The sequence below is a fragment of the Solanum pennellii genome, chromosome 9 (genome assembly GCF_001406875.1).
Source record: "Solanum pennellii chromosome 9, SPENNV200".
Taxonomy (NCBI): domain Eukaryota; kingdom Viridiplantae; phylum Streptophyta; class Magnoliopsida; order Solanales; family Solanaceae; genus Solanum; species Solanum pennellii.
The window spans coordinates 3630601-3650054 of NC_028645.1; the positions used below are offsets into that span (position 1 = coordinate 3630601).

At 32.8% G+C, this 19454-nt stretch overlaps 2 protein-coding genes across 2 annotated transcripts; both read left to right on the plus strand.

Moving 5' to 3' along the window:
• Positions 1-2641: 2641 nt before the first annotated feature.
• LOC107029608 lies at positions 2642-3793 on the plus strand. Its single transcript, XM_027919447.1, has one exon. It carries the CDS (start codon positions 2681-2683, stop codon positions 3401-3403), a length of 723 nt encoding a protein of 240 aa, XP_027775248.1. The 5' UTR covers positions 2642-2680; the 3' UTR covers positions 3404-3793.
• Positions 3794-7213: 3420 nt separating this feature from the next.
• On the plus strand, positions 7214-15930 carry LOC107029534 (dehydrogenase/reductase SDR family member on chromosome X). The gene is made up of 9 exons (XM_015230969.2): positions 7214-7546; positions 8903-8969; positions 9817-9845; positions 9915-10123; positions 10790-10908; positions 11481-11576; positions 11661-11736; positions 12677-12830; positions 15410-15930. The coding sequence occupies exons 1-9, from the start codon at positions 7337-7339 to the stop codon at positions 15572-15574; spliced, it is 1125 nt and encodes a 374-aa protein (XP_015086455.1). The 5' UTR covers positions 7214-7336; the 3' UTR covers positions 15575-15930.
• Positions 15931-19454: the final 3524 nt, after the last annotated feature.

A 19454-nucleotide genomic window follows, 5' to 3' on the forward strand; every position in this document is an offset into this window, starting at 1 on the left:
CTCAAAAGATTTTAATCTTGAAAACTTAATTAAACTTAACTTGCAAACTTAATCAGTAAATTTTTTTTAAAAAATATCTTTAAAATAAAATTAAGTAAAAAATCACATTATAAATTTAAAAACTATTAACTTAAACTTAGAAAAATTAAAAAAAATTATTCATATTTTCGTAATTCAAAAAAAATATTTTTTGAAATAATTAGATGTGTCATCCCGTTTATCCCGTCCCGTTGCATTCCGGTATACAGTGGGTCACGACGGAACCGAGTATCTGTCCCGATAATTTCGGTCCGGTTCATCAGGGTACCGATCAACGAACTGATCAACTCGTTGTTTCGGTCCGATGTCGGTTCGTTTCGGTCCGATGGTCCCGTTCTGATCTGTTGCTTAGTTTTGATGGTGTACGATATACATTAGTCATTAAGTAAGATACATTAAATTTTATGCTAGATACACTAATCTGATGTGCTAGATACATTAATCTGATGAGCGAGTACAAATGAAAATGAAAAATTTTAAAAATTTATAAAACTAATCGGGAATGATGGTGATAAAGAAAACTTAAATATGGATTTTCTGTCTCTTTTCTTTTTTAAAGTAATAAATACTATTTGTGTCCTGGATAATAATGTTATTATTTCCTTTAATTAGTGGACCCAACATTTGAAAACCAGCAAGAGGAAATAAATGAAATGAAAATGAAATCAGATGATTACTCTTTAATGGGGTCCAGTGTTGAATTTATTTCCAAATATAATATAAATCTTTGGAAAAAGGAGGCACCTTTAAATATTATCAGCACAAATAGTAATTTTAAAATAATTTGAACTTTTTGTGATAATATTTTAATATTAAATTTTTCATCCCAAAATAGTTACATCATGTTTGATTTATGTAGAGTTAATTTAAGTGATTTTTATAGTTAAATAAATAATTTATACAAAAATAACTATTAGATGTATTTTTTTTATATTGATAAGTGAAATGCATTTTAAAATATTAATCAAAGTTTATATAGATATAGAAAAGTATACTTTAAATATTGATCAGTTTAAATAATTTGAGCTATTGTGACAAGTTTTTTTTTCTTTTTTTTTTAAGTGTGAATTTACAATAAAAGTCACTTTATTTCTATTCATCTTTTATATTTTTCTGAACTTAAAATAAAAAATTTGATGGATTTCTAATTTTTATCTTTTATAATAATAATATTAGAATAAACTTGTCACGATTCGATTAATTTTTATAGATGGAATATGTTTCCTTTTAAGTCAATTAATCAAAACCGCATCCTTACTATTAGGAGACTCGACCTTTAAACGTATGTAGACTAAATTTCTTATAATATTGCAATTGAAATAAGTCCTTGTTAATAACAAAAAGTGAAGTTGAACATGTGGGTTATTTTTATTTATTGAATGAATTTTATAATTGATTTTATCCGAATATTGTATTAATAATACAGAAATCATAATTCTCAATTCACTTCAATTATCACTAGATAATTTACTTCTTCTAACTTTTATGTTGGAGGTCTCAAGTTTGAAATTCCTTACTACCGAAAGTAAGAAATTTGCTTTCTGGGTTGAGCCTGGTACGTGTTATCTCTCCTATGTGATTTGCAAGCTATAGCATAAGAGAGGAGATTTAACTCTTCGCATCCAAAAAGTAGCGGCTGTAGATTTTTTTTAATGGAAAAGGGTCTGATATACCCCTCAACTTTGTCATTTGGAGCTGATATACCCCTCGTTATAAAAGTGGCTCACATATGCCCTTACTGTTATACAAACGGCTCACATATACCCCTGCCGTTACAAAATGGCTCACATATACCCTTCATTTAACGGAAGTTAAAAAATTAGTTTGAAATTTATATTTATTACTCTAATTTTTTTTAAAAATTATTTAGAGGTATATATGATTCTTCTATCAAAGTTCGAAGGTACATTTTAATTTTTTTCATACATAAATTATTTTTGACTTCTTTTATTATAATTATTTGAATTTCTTATTCTTATTTTATTTTTTCTTTCATTTCTTAATTTAAAGAAAAAAAATTAAACTATTTTTTTTGTGTGTATTGTAATTTAATTTCGTATTCGAAGAAAAAATTTGGTCATCTACAATAAGTTTTACAAGAATATTAGTGAAACATAAATAAATTTGATTATCAAAATAATAATTATGAATTAGTCATTAAAACAAAAAAAAGTCAAAAAAAATTATGTTTGACGAGGATTAAATTTACTCATATGGGATTATACTTTTTAGAAAAAATAATAAATATTTAGATTAAAATTATATTTTTTTTCATTTCTGTTAAAGGAAAAGGATATATGTGAGCCATTTGTTTACAAGTAGGGGTATTCACTTTCATAACAAGGGGTATATCAGCTCTAAATGACAAAGTTGAGGGGTATATCAGACCTTTTCCCCTTTTTTAATATAAAAATACACATTATGCATTTATTACTAGTTCATAATCATAATTTATGTTTTTTCATGTTATTATTATCACCTAATCTTCATTAAATAGTATCCATTGATTATCCTAGTGGGTCCCACAGGAGTAATCTCAGCCGTTAAAATAAAGCTGGAGCAGGTGATTTTAAAGCCCCTGTGCCTATTTATAAATTGAGAGTTTCACACCTCCGCAAAACAGAAGTGGAGAGAAGCTCCGATGGACAGAAACGGCGTCGTTAGCTTTCCCCACCGGCGATCGCCGTCCTCCGATCGATTTCTCGGCGTATTCTCTCCACCACAGAGTGATAGTGCTATCGGCGATGCAGATGTATCCATCGCTGATGATGAGCTGAACGAAGATGAAGTTTTCTGGACAGGAGACTTCACTGAACCTAAGCGCCGCTCTACTTCTCCTTCTTCAATCAGTAGTCGGAAAACTTTCATTCAGCCGGAGAAATTCGGTATTCTCGCTGCATTGCCTGAGGATCACCGGAAACTTAACCGTCCTGTTGTTTATCGGAAACCTTCGTTAACTTCCTCACCTACTAGTACAAAACTGTTTCATTCACCGCCGGTTGCATCAGCGATGGCTTTTTCTCGAGCGTTTCCTACGATTCCCAAGCCTCCATTGGATAGAGAACATAGCTATAACCGTAACTATTCACAAACTATGCCGGTGAGGAAGTTCCAACACTCAGTGCCAGTGAACGTGCCGATGATGCCGAAGAAGGCACCGAGAAGTGACCTTGCTGACGTAGAAATCGATGATGATGACGGCGATGATGAGATGCTTCCTCCGCATGAGATCGTTGCCAGAGGATCAGCTAGATCACTTAAAACCACGTTTTCGGTGCTTGAAGGCGTGGGAAGAACACTCAAAGGGAGAGATCTTTGTCGAGTTCGCAATGCTGTTTTCCGCCAAACAGGTTTTCTAGATTGAAACGATAAGGAACAGTTCAGTTAATTTTGATATATCTCTGTGAATTATACTTATTGTTAATCGATCTGGACTGAGGTTTTCGTCCAAAAACATTATAGCTGGACTGAAGTGAATTTTTCTAGCCAACTTTCAGTCATGGAGTCCATCATTAGATAATATTATACAATGGAGATAGTCCTATATGTTTTTTCATCCGTTTCTTCAGTTTATGGTGTTTACTGTATTAATGGGAGTTGAAAATATTATTCTAGGAAATTTTGGTGTACATTTGGCAATGGAGATCATGAGAATTTAAATGGAAAATAGTTTTGTTAGATTCTATATGATTGTGATTGAAAGAACTTCATTGCCTGTGAATCGTGATCAAATCAATCTTTTTATAGCCTTGCAGGCTTCTGTCTACTGTTTCATGTTTTGCTATAAGTAGGTATACTAATTGCTATATACTAGGTAGATTCTCCTGAACTTGTTAATTGTGTTGGTATTCTATTATGCAGCTTGGTATAAAGATATAGTTACCATTAGATAGATGATTTATGATTTTGTTCATGTTTCATGATTTCGGCAGTTGATTAAACATCAATTGGTTCAAGGGATATATAATTCTGTCATAATACTGTGGGGTATTCTCTTCAACTGTGATTCAACCTTCGAATTCTATTATTGAAAGATTGAGAATCGAGAGTTAATTGAATGTCGAGAATGAATGGAATAGTTCATGTTTGGATGAAATAACGGTATGGGTAACTTGGAATGTATTTGATGATGAATGAGTTGGGTTACCCTGCTGTAGGTAGCTTAAATGGTCAAATTAGGGTAAGATGACCTTTCCGCAATTGAGTTTGGCTATATTTTGACCAAATTAAAGTAGATATAATATTGGTCTAGTGATTATACCTAGATTGGTAATGCTTGAACCTAAATTGTAGAAGAATGCAAACGGTTGGCTTGCGAGCTTTGGATTTGGGATAATTTCTATCAGTGCTCTTTGTCAATCACTTCGCTATGCCCAGAGCACGGAGTTTGTATATTCATGGATATATAGCCTCCAGCCAGCCATACAGATATTTGCATTGATGTCATCATCATTTTCCTTAAACTGCTGTAAGTTTTGATAGTTCATCTTAAGATCCAGCTTAGTTAAGCGTGTCTAGTAGCGAGCCTTCTTCAGGTAGTTACCTTCCTTGTTGAAGTGTGTTTATCTCCATCTGTCACATGGTACCATGTATAGTTTACATCTTATGCATTTCACTGGTTAGTTGCCAATTATTTGATGTAATCATATATTTACATTTTCATGGTCCACATAATGACTTTTGATACTGACCGAGTGATTACTACTGTGAAGATTCTGTGGCTCCTCCCTTGAAACGACTATAATCGGAATGATTTTAACCACAATTTTCTTATCTTGCAGTCCCCCTGTCTAGTTGAAATGTCTATAAATCATTTTGTTCTGTACTTTGTCAACATCATGATGCATTTTCAACTGCTACACTAGTTAATTGATTGACAAAACCACTAGATGACTTTTGTGCCTGCATACAAGCCAGCTTTGACTCAAAGAGTGATTCCTGGTCTTTTAATTCTTAAAAGACTTTTCTTCAATGAATGGATCTAGTGCTTATCTCTCGATGTTAGCTATAACCTTCTCTGTTTTCAGTCACAATATTGGGAAGAAATGTTAAGGTGTGGGGATACCATATGAACCTAGAACCTTATTACAGTTGGAGATTTCATGTTCTAATATTGTCTGTTGATTGCTGTTTTTCTCGATATTGGAGAACTTAATTTGGACGACTACTTCAAGTCTGTATAATTTGTTCGCGTGTGAGGGTAATCCTGCTATATCTGTGAAATCTTTTGTGGTGACAAGGCCACATACCTTGTACAAGTGGAGCCTTGTTGTATAGGTTCTTTATTTTAGTGGTGCCTTTATTTCTTCTTTTCATTTCATGAGGCAATCGAATCCTGGTGTAACCTAAAGTTTGAAGTGATAATGACGACATCTTGTTGGTTTTTATGTAAGTTTGCCTTCTGATTGTTGTCACCTTTCAGTAATATATAGGATGTGGTGTTTGTAGTGACTATTATTATCTGCTCCTATAGTTTATTCGCAATATTAGAACAAGAAAAGCCAAGATCTCTGATCAGGCCGATTCAGTACCTTCTATCAGGCCAAGGGAGAAGGAGATATTAAAGAGTGGTCGGTTTTTGATCCTTTGCAACTTGGATGATGCAAAAAAGTTAGTATCATAGTCGAATAGTTGAGATTCGAGCAAGTAAAAGTTATTTGTTACTTGGATACTTCCCTGGAGGTTACACACAATTTGAACAGCGATATTTTAATGAATAGGTTCTATAGGAACCAACCAATAGATCGTAATGCATCAAATACCAAGGTAAAAGAGCTATCTCTCTCTTTCTACTTGTTTTTTGGCTAAAGTTTAATCTCAATGGTGATTGTTATTGAAGGCAAATAATTGTGCTGTGTCATGGATTGCTAACGTTGGATAAACCCGTTGATGTTATATGCATACTTTACCGCCAACACCAAAACTTTTCACCAGTGAGTATCAATCTGCAAACATATAAAATGTCTCAGCCTTGTCCAAACTAGAGAGAAGGAGAATGCCACTCCAACAGCAAGTTCTGTTGAACGATTTAGAGGCGTAGAACATTCCAAATCAAGTCTCAGTCCTTTCGAGCCACCAGCCAAATTGACATCCGGAATATACTTATCTTCTGTTGTGTATCTATCATATGTACCAATTGTGTATGTATACTGGTTAGAATTAGTCAGAGCGAGCTCTACTTGAAAACGTGTTTAATATTTTCCCCCTTTGTGTGATGATGAAATGTCTAAACCATTAGTACTCTGCAATGCAACAGGAATAAAGTGGGTGTTTAGCCAATTGATGAAATTCTTGCTTCTATCCCTTTTGTTTTCTCACACTTGCAATTTCTCCAAGATGTTGATGGGTCACATTATCATCGCAACATTATCGTTATATATATATCTGAATCGAATCGTATAATTATTTTCTAAGAAAAATTATAATCATTTATATCTAAATTCATATGCTCAAAAAGATAAGTTATCGTATGCAATATTCCAATTTGGTAATTTTATTTAATTTCATTCATATTTTCACAAATACATGTCTTCACCACATGGATATATAAGTGTCTAAAGTCTGATCTTGGCAAAGACATGACTTCAATAAAACGATTTTTGAAGTTGGTTTTGACAAGTCATATTTAACTGTGGATAAAAAATATATATTTGTCTTTTACAAGGTTATACTTTAGACAAATATATTTAATTAATATGTGAGTTTTTAGCATCAGTCGTTTATGCGCAAAATGAAAAAACTTGTAATTCTTTTACAATCAAATAAAAATTAAATTGCGACTTTAAAGATAAATATTCATCACATGATATTATAACTTGTCCAACCTGTTCAAAGTTAGATAAATCCGTTAATTCATTTTGATCAATCTTATTTGATCAATTCAAAATTAAACAGATGTTATCTCAAATTGATTAATATAAAAATTTGCAATTTTTTTTTTACTAAAAATAAATTGCAAATTATAATTAAAGAAAAACTATAGCTAATATATGTTTGCTTATACCCATACTTTCCCATCAATCAATTGTGACAAAAATAGATAGATAATTTAAAGAATCAAAGTTGAAGTTAGAAAGTAAAATGATGAGAAAAGTAAATAAAAAAAGATCATAATAAAGAAAAAAAGAATAAATTTAATTAAAAACACATAATTTAATTTAATGAGAGGAAAAAAATTATCAATATTTTACACACATATTACAAACTCTCAAAGCCCTCTCATGGCTATGGCTATGTAATTGTTCGTGCCCACAAATATGCCATTTTCTACTTTCCATGAGAGATTTCAGTTGCAAAAATGGGTTTAATGGAAGCTTTAAGTTTTCTATGCAAAGCACAGTTCTGGAGAATGGCTGTTTGTTGGACTCTATCTCTCATCCTATCTTACTTGCAGTTGTTTTCCCAAATCCATTTCTCGCGTAAATCCAAATTACATGATCGTTGTTCATCTAAATCATCATCATCATCTAATGCTGCTATCGGAAAATCAATCTGCATAATTACAGGTGTAAGTATGTTGTAGGTCTTTTCTTTTTGGTAGTTTTATGTGATTATGTTATGGTAAATGATTTAGGTCACACTAGCTAATACAAAAAGTTATTTTCAATCAATTTTCCATCAATCTTAATTTTGTTAATGTTGATGCAATTGTATTTTTGTGTGGCGTAGTAGTGGTGAAAGAAGTGGTTGAGAGTTTTGAGGTTTTTGGTTCAAATCTCAGTGGAGATTAAAAAATTGTAGGTGATTCTTCCTATCTGGCTTAGTCTTTGCACGCAGAGTTACTTGATACTTGTTGTTGGTAAAAGCGATGGCTTGAGCTCAAATGGTGACATAAAGTTGGCTGGTCAATCACCTGATAGATGAGATAGTAACGCTATCTCAAGCTGATGTGTTTGACCCTTTAAAGAGGTCTGACGAGATTCAGAAACTAAGTCTAATCTTTCAATCACATGTGACGAACGAGCTAGTTAGGGTATCTGAAGCAGATGCCTGTAACCCATTGAAAAGGTCTGATTCGAAATTCATTAACATGTAAAGAGGGAGAAACCAAGTCTGCTGATGTTTTCTTTATCCAAGGTGAAGCTTGTTTCAATATTGCTGTACCAAGTATGAGTCAAACCACTGAATTTCTCAGCAGTAATAGGAGTACTGAATAGGAAGTTATGAGTACTGGCCGTGGGACAGCTCACAGCTGGAAGGTATCTTGTGGAAATAGTCGAGGTGTGCGAAAGTTGGCTCTGACATCATAATCATAAAAAAAAACTTAATCTTTTGAATCACCTGACATGGGAGGGGCTAGTTTTTAAGGGTCTTTGTGTGTGTATATGAGTGACTATTATGGAGGTAGTCATTCCCCGTTCCTTTAGTCTTTTCAAGGGTATTTTTCTTAACTCGTGGTCATGTCTTTCCCCCTAAACATATTTCTGAATTCTGCTGCATATATGTTACTTATACCGTGTAGTCTAAGAGTGAACACACTCTCTCTGATTTAATTAGAGGAAAACTTGAATCTGTTACTTTATCTACTCCAGTTGTGAGCTATAACGAGCTTAAGAATAAACAATCTTTTCTTGTTAATTAGTGCCACACTTAGGTTTTGGATCAAGTTCAATAGCAAAAGTAGTACAACTATTGTCCTAGCCTCATTGGACAGAGTTACCTGGTACTTGTTGCTGGTGGAAAGTTACAGGTATCATGTTCCATAGATATCTTAATTTTTGCCTCCAAGAAAGTCTTTTCGGCTTAACCAATTTTTTCTACCTGAGTGCTATGTGATATATGTGCCAATTGCTACAAGCTATTTATGCTTCACATTACCATCTGTGTCTTGTTCTTATTGGTGTTAATTTGCAATCATTTACAGGCCACATCTGGTTTGGGTGCTGCTGTTTCCTATGCCCTTGCTAAAGAAGGCTATTGCGTTATTCTTGGTGGGCTTCTTTCCTTGATACGATTTAAAAAAATGAAATGTCGTTCTAATTTTATTTATACTTGTTAAAAGATTGAGTGTGTGTATGGAGAAGCACTCTCCATGAGAACTACACTGCAAATTTACAAATCTATTGATTTATGAATTCAAAAAGATGTTCTAATTAAAAGATGAAATTTGTTAAATCCAACCTTTTTGTTATCCCTAGTAGCTTATGTGACATCCGTCCCACACAAATGGAGAGTGTCAAAGATTATTTCCTGGGCTGACCGTTGACGATTTTGTGTCGTTGGTGTGCTTTCAATCAAAATTTGATTAATTATGTCCAGCGACTTACGCTATAAGGAGGCACTTAAATGTAATATTGAGTTCATATTTAACTGTTTCCTTGTAGCTGATAGACTTTTTTTTCCCAACAGAATCCATAATTCGTTATACAAGAAATTGTCTCAACTATTTAAGGCTTTTTGTTGATAAACTGCTTGGCAAAGAAATTTGGGAAGAAAATTCTTGTTTCCAAGTAATCACTAATTAGTTCCCTTTTTCCAATGTCTTCTGGCTTTCTTGTTGTCTTAGATCAGGAATCTTCTTGTTTTTTTCTATTTAGTATATTAAATGGCCATTCCATATGACAAATATATTTTCTGGTGATTTTAGTAGATTGTTAACTATGATATTAGAAATCGATTCAGTAGAAGGCTACTTTTATACCAATTACATGTGCAACCTTTTCTTCTCTTTTTATTGTTCATGCAACTAAAGATTTTAATTGTCAACAGTTTCTAGTGAAACCTTCACACCTCTAAATCAATGCTAGTATGGTTTAACTGATCCTCTAATACTTGCAGCTGGAAGGTCATTGCACTCATTGTCAAAGGTACTGTAATTGAGTCATTGGCTTTTGTTGATTCTGCTTTAAGATATTCTCATTATTCTTGTTTCACAGGTTGTGTCTGAAATCAAAGAACAGATAGATGATGCTTGTGTAAAAGCTTTTCAGGTTGATTTGTCATCATGCAAGTCAATCTTGAGCTTCAAACACTCCCTTCAACAGTGGCTGTTGGACTCAGATTTGCATTGCTCTGTCCAGCTCTTAATAAATAATGCTGGAATCCTTGCGACGTCATACAGAATCACTACAGAACAATGTGATCAGTAAACCACCTAAATCTTTATATACTGCTTTTCTTCATTCTGGCTATCCTTGCAATAGGCTGGCTTGAGCATTCTTCTCTAGCAAAACTGCAAATATATGTGTTTCATCCTTTATTCTTGTGGAAGAACTCTTTCTTCTACTCCTTGCACTAATAGAACAGAGAAAATCTTACAGAGATATGAAACACAATATTGAAGAGCATTTTAGTTGACACTATCTATCCCGACTTCACTTATCAGATTAGCAGCGAAACATTTAGTAGAATGTTCTTGTGATTTAGATAATGCTGCATTGGGATCAACACCCCCCACTTGTCGTTAATGCGCAACAAACTTCACATTTTTTTTTGTTAGGATCCTGCACTATTAATCAACACTATCTATCCCAACTTCACTTATCAGATAAGAGATTAGACGTTTAGTAGAATGTTCTTGTGATTTAGATAATGCTGCATGGGGATCAAGGCCTCCACTTGCCTTTAATGTGCAACCATTTCACATTTTGCCTTATTTTCGTGAGGATCCCACACTGGTTAGTTGCACGGACTGATAGGAGCTAGTCTCTCTCTTTGTACCCTTTTTCTCCCGCTGCTATGAGGATTTTGATAATTCCTAGAGACGCATAAATTATGTGCTAATTGGACATTTTTATATTTTTTTCTGCAGGATGGTTTCAACTAATTATATTGGTCCATTTTGTCTTACAAAACTTCTTTTGCCGCTTCTAGAACTGAGCCCTATCCCTTCTCGTATTGTTAATGTTACATCATTCACGCATCGAAATGGTAGGTACAATTCATAAACTATCATATATACTATCAGTATTTGTACACTAAATGTTTATCCGCATCACAGACACTCGGTATGTAAATAAAAAAGGTGTTGGCTTGTGTCGAAACTCAGAAGCACATTTGTAAATTATTTTAGTGCATGTTCTGTTGCTTTATATGTTCATTTGTGCTAATATCTTTGACAGTCTTCATTTTATTCCTCTACACTATATTCTTCAGTGTTAGGACTAGTGTCAATTCTGTCATTTTGAAGCCTTCTAGATGATTGACAACTCAGCCTTAGAGATCCGGGATAATGAGCTAGAAAATTATAGATTCTTTATTGCTAAATGGACAGATGCCATTGGAACATTTTGTGTCATTAAAATCTCTGCTAAGAATGCTTCTTGTATCGTGTTCATTTATGTCTTTTTTCCTGAACTATAGTAGAATATAAATTGATGAGGGTAGTTTTGTTGATAAGAATTTAACCAGAACTGCAATTTTTTTGGAAATGTTCTTTTGGCTGTTATTGGTGAACATACGAATAAGACTGTAATTTGGCATTTTCTACTTTTGATTGATAGTGTCTAGCATGGAGGTCACCAGAGAAACAATATCTGGGCAGTGGTTTTCAAAATTAAGTTCCTATCCATTTGCTCATGTATATGAGTACTCAAAATGTAAGTTCAACTTTCCAGATTAAAGTGACTGTTACTATCTTTGAACTCATTGACACCTAATATCTCTCGCCATTTCTCTTGCAGTATGCCTTCTGCTCTTCACATATGAGCTTCATCGGCAAGTTGGTCTGGCGGAGAAATCGCATAGTGTCTCTGTCATGTATGTCTATCTTCTCCTTTTCAAAAAATTTAGGTTCTCTATGTCACCTCGTAAGCCATTATGTTTATCAATTTAATTCTATATCTTTCAAGAATATGTTTGTATATTAAGGTAAAGCTCATCGTTTGTGTTGGTTTGTACAGGTTATTCATACTTTTCCTGTCGTGTCATCTGTTTGTCCATATCCAGTTACCTAGAAACCAAATTGTAGGCTAATTTTGTTTTTCATGATTCTGCATATGTAAGTGTAAACTGCGCTTTTCTGGGTGTAACATGATAGTTACATCACGAAGAGGGTAGAACTATGATACTTTCTGAAGGGGATATTGATTTCAACTTAGTTTTCCACACTATGTTTGCTTATCGTCTTCAAAGGAGCATAATTTTTGTAATTTATGGGCACTGTAGAGTGCTTCAGTTGTAGGGTTGTGATGCATTAGTCTCTATGACTTTCTGCAGTAGAATTAGAAAAAGAAGTCATTCTGTGCTCATTTAGTTTTTGTTAATGAATGCATTTTCATGCCCATTGAGAAGATAACCGAGACGTGGGCTTAATTTAGATCCTTCCATTGCGATCTATGACATATTTGGAAAGTAGTAGAGTCTGTGACGCTTGAATTGGTCATCAAAAGTAAAGTAGTTTGGAGCAAATCGTGTGTAAAAGAAAATTGATCCACCATGTTAATCTACTTTCAGCCTCACTATTGCCTGCCCTCTCAGTCAGAAACAACAATATGATTTACACTGAAAGCTGCGAATTGTGAATGTGTGTTACTTTCAGCCTTTTAGCTTCTAATATTTCTTTCCAAGTTTTTACTTGTCTTACTTTTGTAACTTAGATCATGTAATCTTAACTGATTAACGATCTCTTTATATGTGTCTTAAGTGGTGATTTTATTTGCCTGAACACTTCTTTTGTTTTTGTTCTGGAATGATGAAGTGCTGCAGACCCTGGAGTTGTGAAAACCAACATTATGCGAGAAATTCCTTCATCCCTCTCATGGTTGGCTTTCTTCGTTTTGAAACTTTTGGGCCTTTTGCAGTCCCCCGATGTAGGAATTAGCTCTGTTCTAGATGCAGTACATGCGCCACCAGTGAGTCTGCCCTGCAGCCTTTCCTATCTTCTGTTCTGTGATATGTATCAATTGGCTCTCAATTTATCGGTTCATTTTTTTGATTTAGTTTCCTGTTTGGTCAATGCTTGCAATATTCTCGTAGAAGCTGAAGCACAAAACTCTTTGAAACTTGCTTTCTCTGTGAAATTAGGCTAAAGTACTCGTATAGTTGATGGATCCCCCCATTTTGTATTTTAAATGAAGAATAATGCTCCTGCAGAAGAAGTTCTGCTATTTCACCACAGATAATGAGATTGAAAAATCATGTGGATTGTGAAATATCTGATCAATAAAAAGTTAAAGACTCATAAAACACAAAAATAAAATAAAAGAGTTCAGGTAGCGTTGCAAGAGGGTGGCATATTGTCATATTGGAAGCACGTATCTATTGAGGGGAGTTCTGCACCCATACTGAATAGTACTATGTTCTAGATTAATTGGTTTCCAAAAACTAACAGGGTTGTGTATTCGTTTCATTCATAAAACCACAGTCGATGCTGTCAAATATAATAGGGAAAGCCTGACACAGGTCAACAACTGTCAAAATCCAAAATACCGGACCTGACGAGCTTACCAGTTAACATATAGTTAGGTAATTATTCTTTAAGTTCATTAGCTTCACGTTCTTAGTTTAACCATCCATGTCTGCGCCCAACTTAGCAACTTGGTGAACCCATCCATGTCCACTTTCAGTCACCGAGGATCTAGGGATACCATCCACATCAACTTTCAATCATCAAGTAGATGTGGAATCTCATCATACTTATGGATTAGCATCTCACTACCATAAGAATGAGTAAACTATCCAAGTTTGCTCCCAATCGTCGTGCAGCTAAGAGACTTCCTTTATTATTCTCTTTTCATAATTTTTCAGTAAGTTGAATAATTCTACTAATGTTGGGAAAGGCTCCCGTATGTGAGCAGTATACCAAAAGTAGGGAACCTTTGTTCAAGTATGGTTTGTCTACCAAAGGCACGGGATCTCAATGGGTGTACCCAATAGAAATTAGATACAAGAGGCTTCTCCTCAAAGATACGAAGTCATATCCAATCCCTTAAACTCTTTCCTTCCATACTAGCCCACATTAAGGTTTAAATGAAAACCTCCCACACCCTTGATCTTCTCTTCCTGCTTTTAGATGTCCAACTTTGCAATGTCGCTGTTACTCTACCATGCATCACTGACTGTTACTCTTCTAGTCAATGACTCAAGAAATTCGTTTTTGAGTTGTGAATTTCTCCCAATGATGAATATATTTAGTTTCATGAATTCATGGTAAGGATCAAGTTTTGATATAATAAGAAGTTAAAATAGCCAACGCCTTACTCACCTTATTAGCGGTTTGGTTTTGAATGGAGCTCAGTTCTCCCCTTCATAATATGTGTCCTTGCTATTTGGAAAGTGTTTTTGGGTAAAAATTGGGAAGACCCGTATTAGTGCTTTCTTGATAATGGTTTGCACTAGCGTTGCTATAGAGATCATGTTATATTCTTGATACTGTAGGGCAATCACTACAATGATCACTCTAGCACTATAACAATCTTATTGAATTTTGTCAGCACGTTTACACAGTATACTACTACCTCATCTAAGTCCTTAACCCCCTCTGTACACAGTGTAGTGATTGACTCATGCTATAATCCAGTACAATTCCTTGATCCCTCTAGCAATCAAGTAGCCCTGTGCTACTGTCCAGGGTTGTAGCCCAATATATGGTGCACGTGTACCATGATTTTACTGTCAAACTAGGTATTGTGCACATATTTTTTAGAATTGATCTAATATTATCTACTGACACTAATGCTCCTAAAAAGGCTTAATAGTGCACTAGGTTGAATGCTAAGTTATTTACCTAGAGGAACAGGGATCAATTGCCACAGTAGTTTCTTTTATCTCTATTTTTGGTGGTGCACCCAAAATACAAAAATTCTAACTGTTGCATGCTATAAGGTGCTTATATTATTTTGCCTAATTCCGTATATACTGACCAATTGCAACCAATATCATCTTTCACAAGTCCATAGCTCATAGTTTCCCCTTACAATCAATGTTGAACACACTCCTAAATCCTATCAAACCTGAAATGGTGATATATGTTCTCATGCCATGTAATAAATAAGCCACAGAAGCAAGTACATTCACAAGATAGGGTATTACAAGTATATATTCTACAAATGCACAGTTTACTTTTATGAGTTGCATATTGTTTACGAGATAAATGCAACTGGAACACATCGATATCGTCCTTTTTACATGTTGCCTATGAGACTTCCTTAACCATTCTGTAGTGACATATATATGCCGTCTCTCTTCAGCCAATGTCCATACTAATTTGCCTCTCTCTCTTCATCTTTTCTCTGAATCTATCCACAGATTTTAGGATCTTGATTTCAGCATACATCACAGAGGAGTGTGCTTAACCGAACATCTTATAATTGCTATTCTCATTAGCTGCTTTATGTATTCAGTTATTGGAACATTTGTGCTATTGCTACTACTTCTTCTATTTCATCTTGAACTGTGATAAAATGTTCTTGAACTTTGATGACTGTACCAGGAAACCTCGGGAGTATACTTCTTTGGAGGAAATGGTAGAACTCTAAGATCTTCTCGGCTTTCTTATAACTCCAAACTCGCAAAGGATCTCTGGGATGCTTCGTCTCAAATTTTCCTTGAGCGTCAGCTTACTTCCCAGGATACAACTGACCAGAGACAATACTAGACCTGGTAATGCTCCTCCAAGTATGTATGAAGCATGAACTTGAGTTTTGATTTAAGAAATTATAAATTTCTTTTCTATACATTTTGGAAGAGGTTCAAGTTAGTATCTTAATTTATAAGTTACTACTATTAAAGTAAGGCTAGTATTCAGCTATTACTACTTTTAGTATCATATATAAATGAATAGTTTGCCATGCACATGATTTGATTTCCCCTTAATAGTTTGAACTGTAAGGAGTAAATTAGTCTTAATGGAAACAATATTGAGTCCATGCTCCAAACACAATGATTATCGCTGTAAATTCAGCATCATTGTTGTTGCGTTATCATAAATAAGGGCCATACTTAAGTTGTCAAGATGATCTCTTAGCAGGCAAGTACTTACTGGGTTCCATTTGTTTGTTGCAACTAGCTACATTAAGCTTTAGCTCATCCATAGTAGGGTTTGGTCCATCTTACCAAACTTAATATCGAGTCTTGGTCCCATCTTATCTCTGAATAGAGCAAATATAATTGATAGGAACATTAAAAAAAATTGCAGCAATATATGACTCAATCAGTAATTCTTCTAATTGTGATCCTAACATTATTGTCATTTGCTAAAGAAATTCCAAGAGCTTCATGTAAATAGGTCTTATAATTCAGATTTAATCGCGGAGCTCGACTTTTCTCTGTTTAGTTATTATTCATTTGTTTTCTAAACCAAAATAGCTAATTTTATTACTAGAAGCTGACATGAACTTGTTTTTATTTAAGAGATCAAGAATTTGAAGAATAATGGTGTTCTTGAAGAGAGTTTAGGGATGTTGTCATTTGTACAGAAAAATACAATTCAATTTTCTGTCATTTTAGAAGATGTAGAGATTGTCACATAATTTAGATGTTTTAGTTCTTTATAATTATTAACTGTTTAATTTTATACGATTATCATAGAAAGCTTTTCAATGTTGATAAAGCTCAGATTCCTTCTTTTAGAGTCAGAGTCTATCCATGGAGATTCTTGTCTTGATTCTCGAGTGTGTATATCTGCAAATAGAAGAAGATGAACAGGTGGTTAGTCTGATATATATATATATATATATTTTGTAATTTTGAATGGTATTTATGACTTTAACGGCGGGATGTCAATTTTTCTTTGGTTTTTATTGACTTAGAACAACATTTCACGACTGAATTTCCCCTCGTTAGCAGTCATTTTTCTTGTAGTGTATAGCTCTATCCTTGGTTGCTTTGTTGACGCTCGGAGACTTTAGGGGTATTCGAGCTAAGTCTTTTGATAATATTGACGTACAATAAGCTATAAACGTAGTGGAGTAATAGATATTTCTCATTTGTAATTACAATTTTTTGAGTCTGAATCTCTAAATATAAATATCGAACATCATAAAAACGAAAGAAGAATGATGTATTCCTGTGTGCACGCGTGATTGGAAGCAGGTTAAAAATGATGTTTTTGTTTGGTAGTAGTCAAATATCTGAAGTAGGCAGAGATTTATTATAAGTTTTTTTCAGTGGAGACTTGAAGGTAGAGATGTTAATTTAGGACAAGAAGTTAAAAATATATTGTTTTTTTATGATAATGGAGGGGACAAGGTTATGATTTTTTTCTACAATATTTTTTTGTTTTTAATGATTTTTAAATGAAGAGTGGAAATCACGCTCAGATTTGTGGCCACAAAATGGAGGACAAAAAAAAATATTGAAACGATAATTATGTTTTAGTCCAAAACAAGTTAAGTTTGATCGTATGAATCTGATCTAGATTTTTATATAACAAGTGTTATTTAAGAGGAGATTTATTCTCTTAATATAGTTTTTAGAATATTTTTTATATTAATATTGTATCATATGTAGGCTAATAGGCCAAATCATAATTTTATGTGTCTGTCTGATTTATCACTTCCATTTATAATTATTAACTCTTGAATGTTGTCTTGATTATTCCGATCCTAACAATTTGGTATAAATGGATATAATCATCTCATGAATTGTAATATCACATGAAATTAACTATTTTATTATATATATGAATAATTATCCCATTATTATAATATAATTGTAATAAAATAAACAATTTCAAAACTAACTAATAATTCAAATATCATATTTCATAATTTAAACCAATAAATTTATAAATAATCCAAAAAATAATTTTAACAATAATTCATCAAAGGCAAAGACACATACATACAAAAAGTAAATAAGGCCCCCCCTTGTAATAGGCTAACATGTGTTCACATAAATCTTGGGGTGATTTTAACCAATACAATTATTTTGTATCGTTATTTAATTTTTGATTTCGTTAAAATAAGTTGTGCAAAAATAAATTTCGAATAAAGAGTTCGAGCTTAATTACCAAAAAAGAAGTATATCGCTAACTAATTGTGAATCTTATTAGGACTTTAATACAAAATATTATAACGAATCATTAATATTTTTGGATGGATGAACTTACTACAAGTTTTAGTGAATTTACTAGAGTCGGTGAATATCATGTAGTAACACTAAACAAATTATTTACAAATTATATAGTGAACCATTTATTTTATTTTTTTCATTCTTATTCGATGTTTATATTCGAGTTCAATTATTTTGCATCGGAACAAATTGTTCACCATCTCTGTCTTATCACCATAAACTTCAAAGAGATTTCACCAATACATTTTTATTTCAAATGTTTTAAGTCTAAGTATCACTATCAAATATTTTAATATCGATTTAATTTTAAAAAAATTCAAATTATTCAATTCAACTCTAACTTTGAAATATCAACTGAACTTACTTTCTCTTCTTGAAAAAATAATAATAATCTTTTCAAATTTATTCAATCAAATAAGTTACGACTCTTCAATACTTCAAAATTTATCTCGAGATCTTTTTTCACTTTTCATTCTCAATCTCGACCATATTTGCATTCTCCGAACGCTATATAAAAAAAATGAAAAAGAAGTAAATTAATTAATTTATAAACTAAAATTGATCGGTTAATACTTGTAATTAAAATTTTATAAATAGTAATTAAAAAAGTGAATATAAAGGTTGTAATAATTTAATCCTTAATATACTGGGTGATTTTTCCTTAAATTATTTATATTTGTATAATCATGTTAGAAGTTTTATTTTCTATGAATTTTCTTAATCATGTTTGTAATTATTTCAAACTATCAATGTAAATTTATAATTTTGTGTTATTATATTATTATACTTTATCGTAAATTAAAATTTTAAAGATCCATACAGCTTACGACCCACATCTCAAGGCTTATGCATTGAATCTGTTATTATGCATCACTTTATACTATATTGTAAATTAAAAAATTAAAGATTCATAACACTTATGATCTATGTCTCGAGACTTACACCTCACCTTATGCTAAGTAAAACGCTCCACTTTACGTCACCGTTTTTTCCAAACACTTCTCCCACCTAACTGACTCTTAAATGATTCATGTAGAGATTCGAATACTTGATAAAAAAATTGTGACCAAATTAACCCATAAAAAAATTATCAATATATTTTTAAAAATATTATTTAATTTTAAAATTTGATATATATTAATCATAATTAAAAAATAAAATAAATTAGGCGATAAAGAAATTGTACTTTGGTGAGAGTTAAGTGAATTGCACTATAACCTGTAATTTTTAACTTATTTCGGTCCAAGCTATTTCAGTATAAATACGCGTTGAACGAGACTCGAGTTTTAACTTTCTCATTTTTTACTAAACCTATATTCAACTCGATTTATCCATTAAAAGGTGAGGTTTGCTCAAATTATGAATACCTTCATCATCAATCGATAGATTTTGAGTCATTTGAGAATTCAAACAAATTATTTTTACCCGCATAAAAAAATAATTACCGAAAATAAATACCAAAT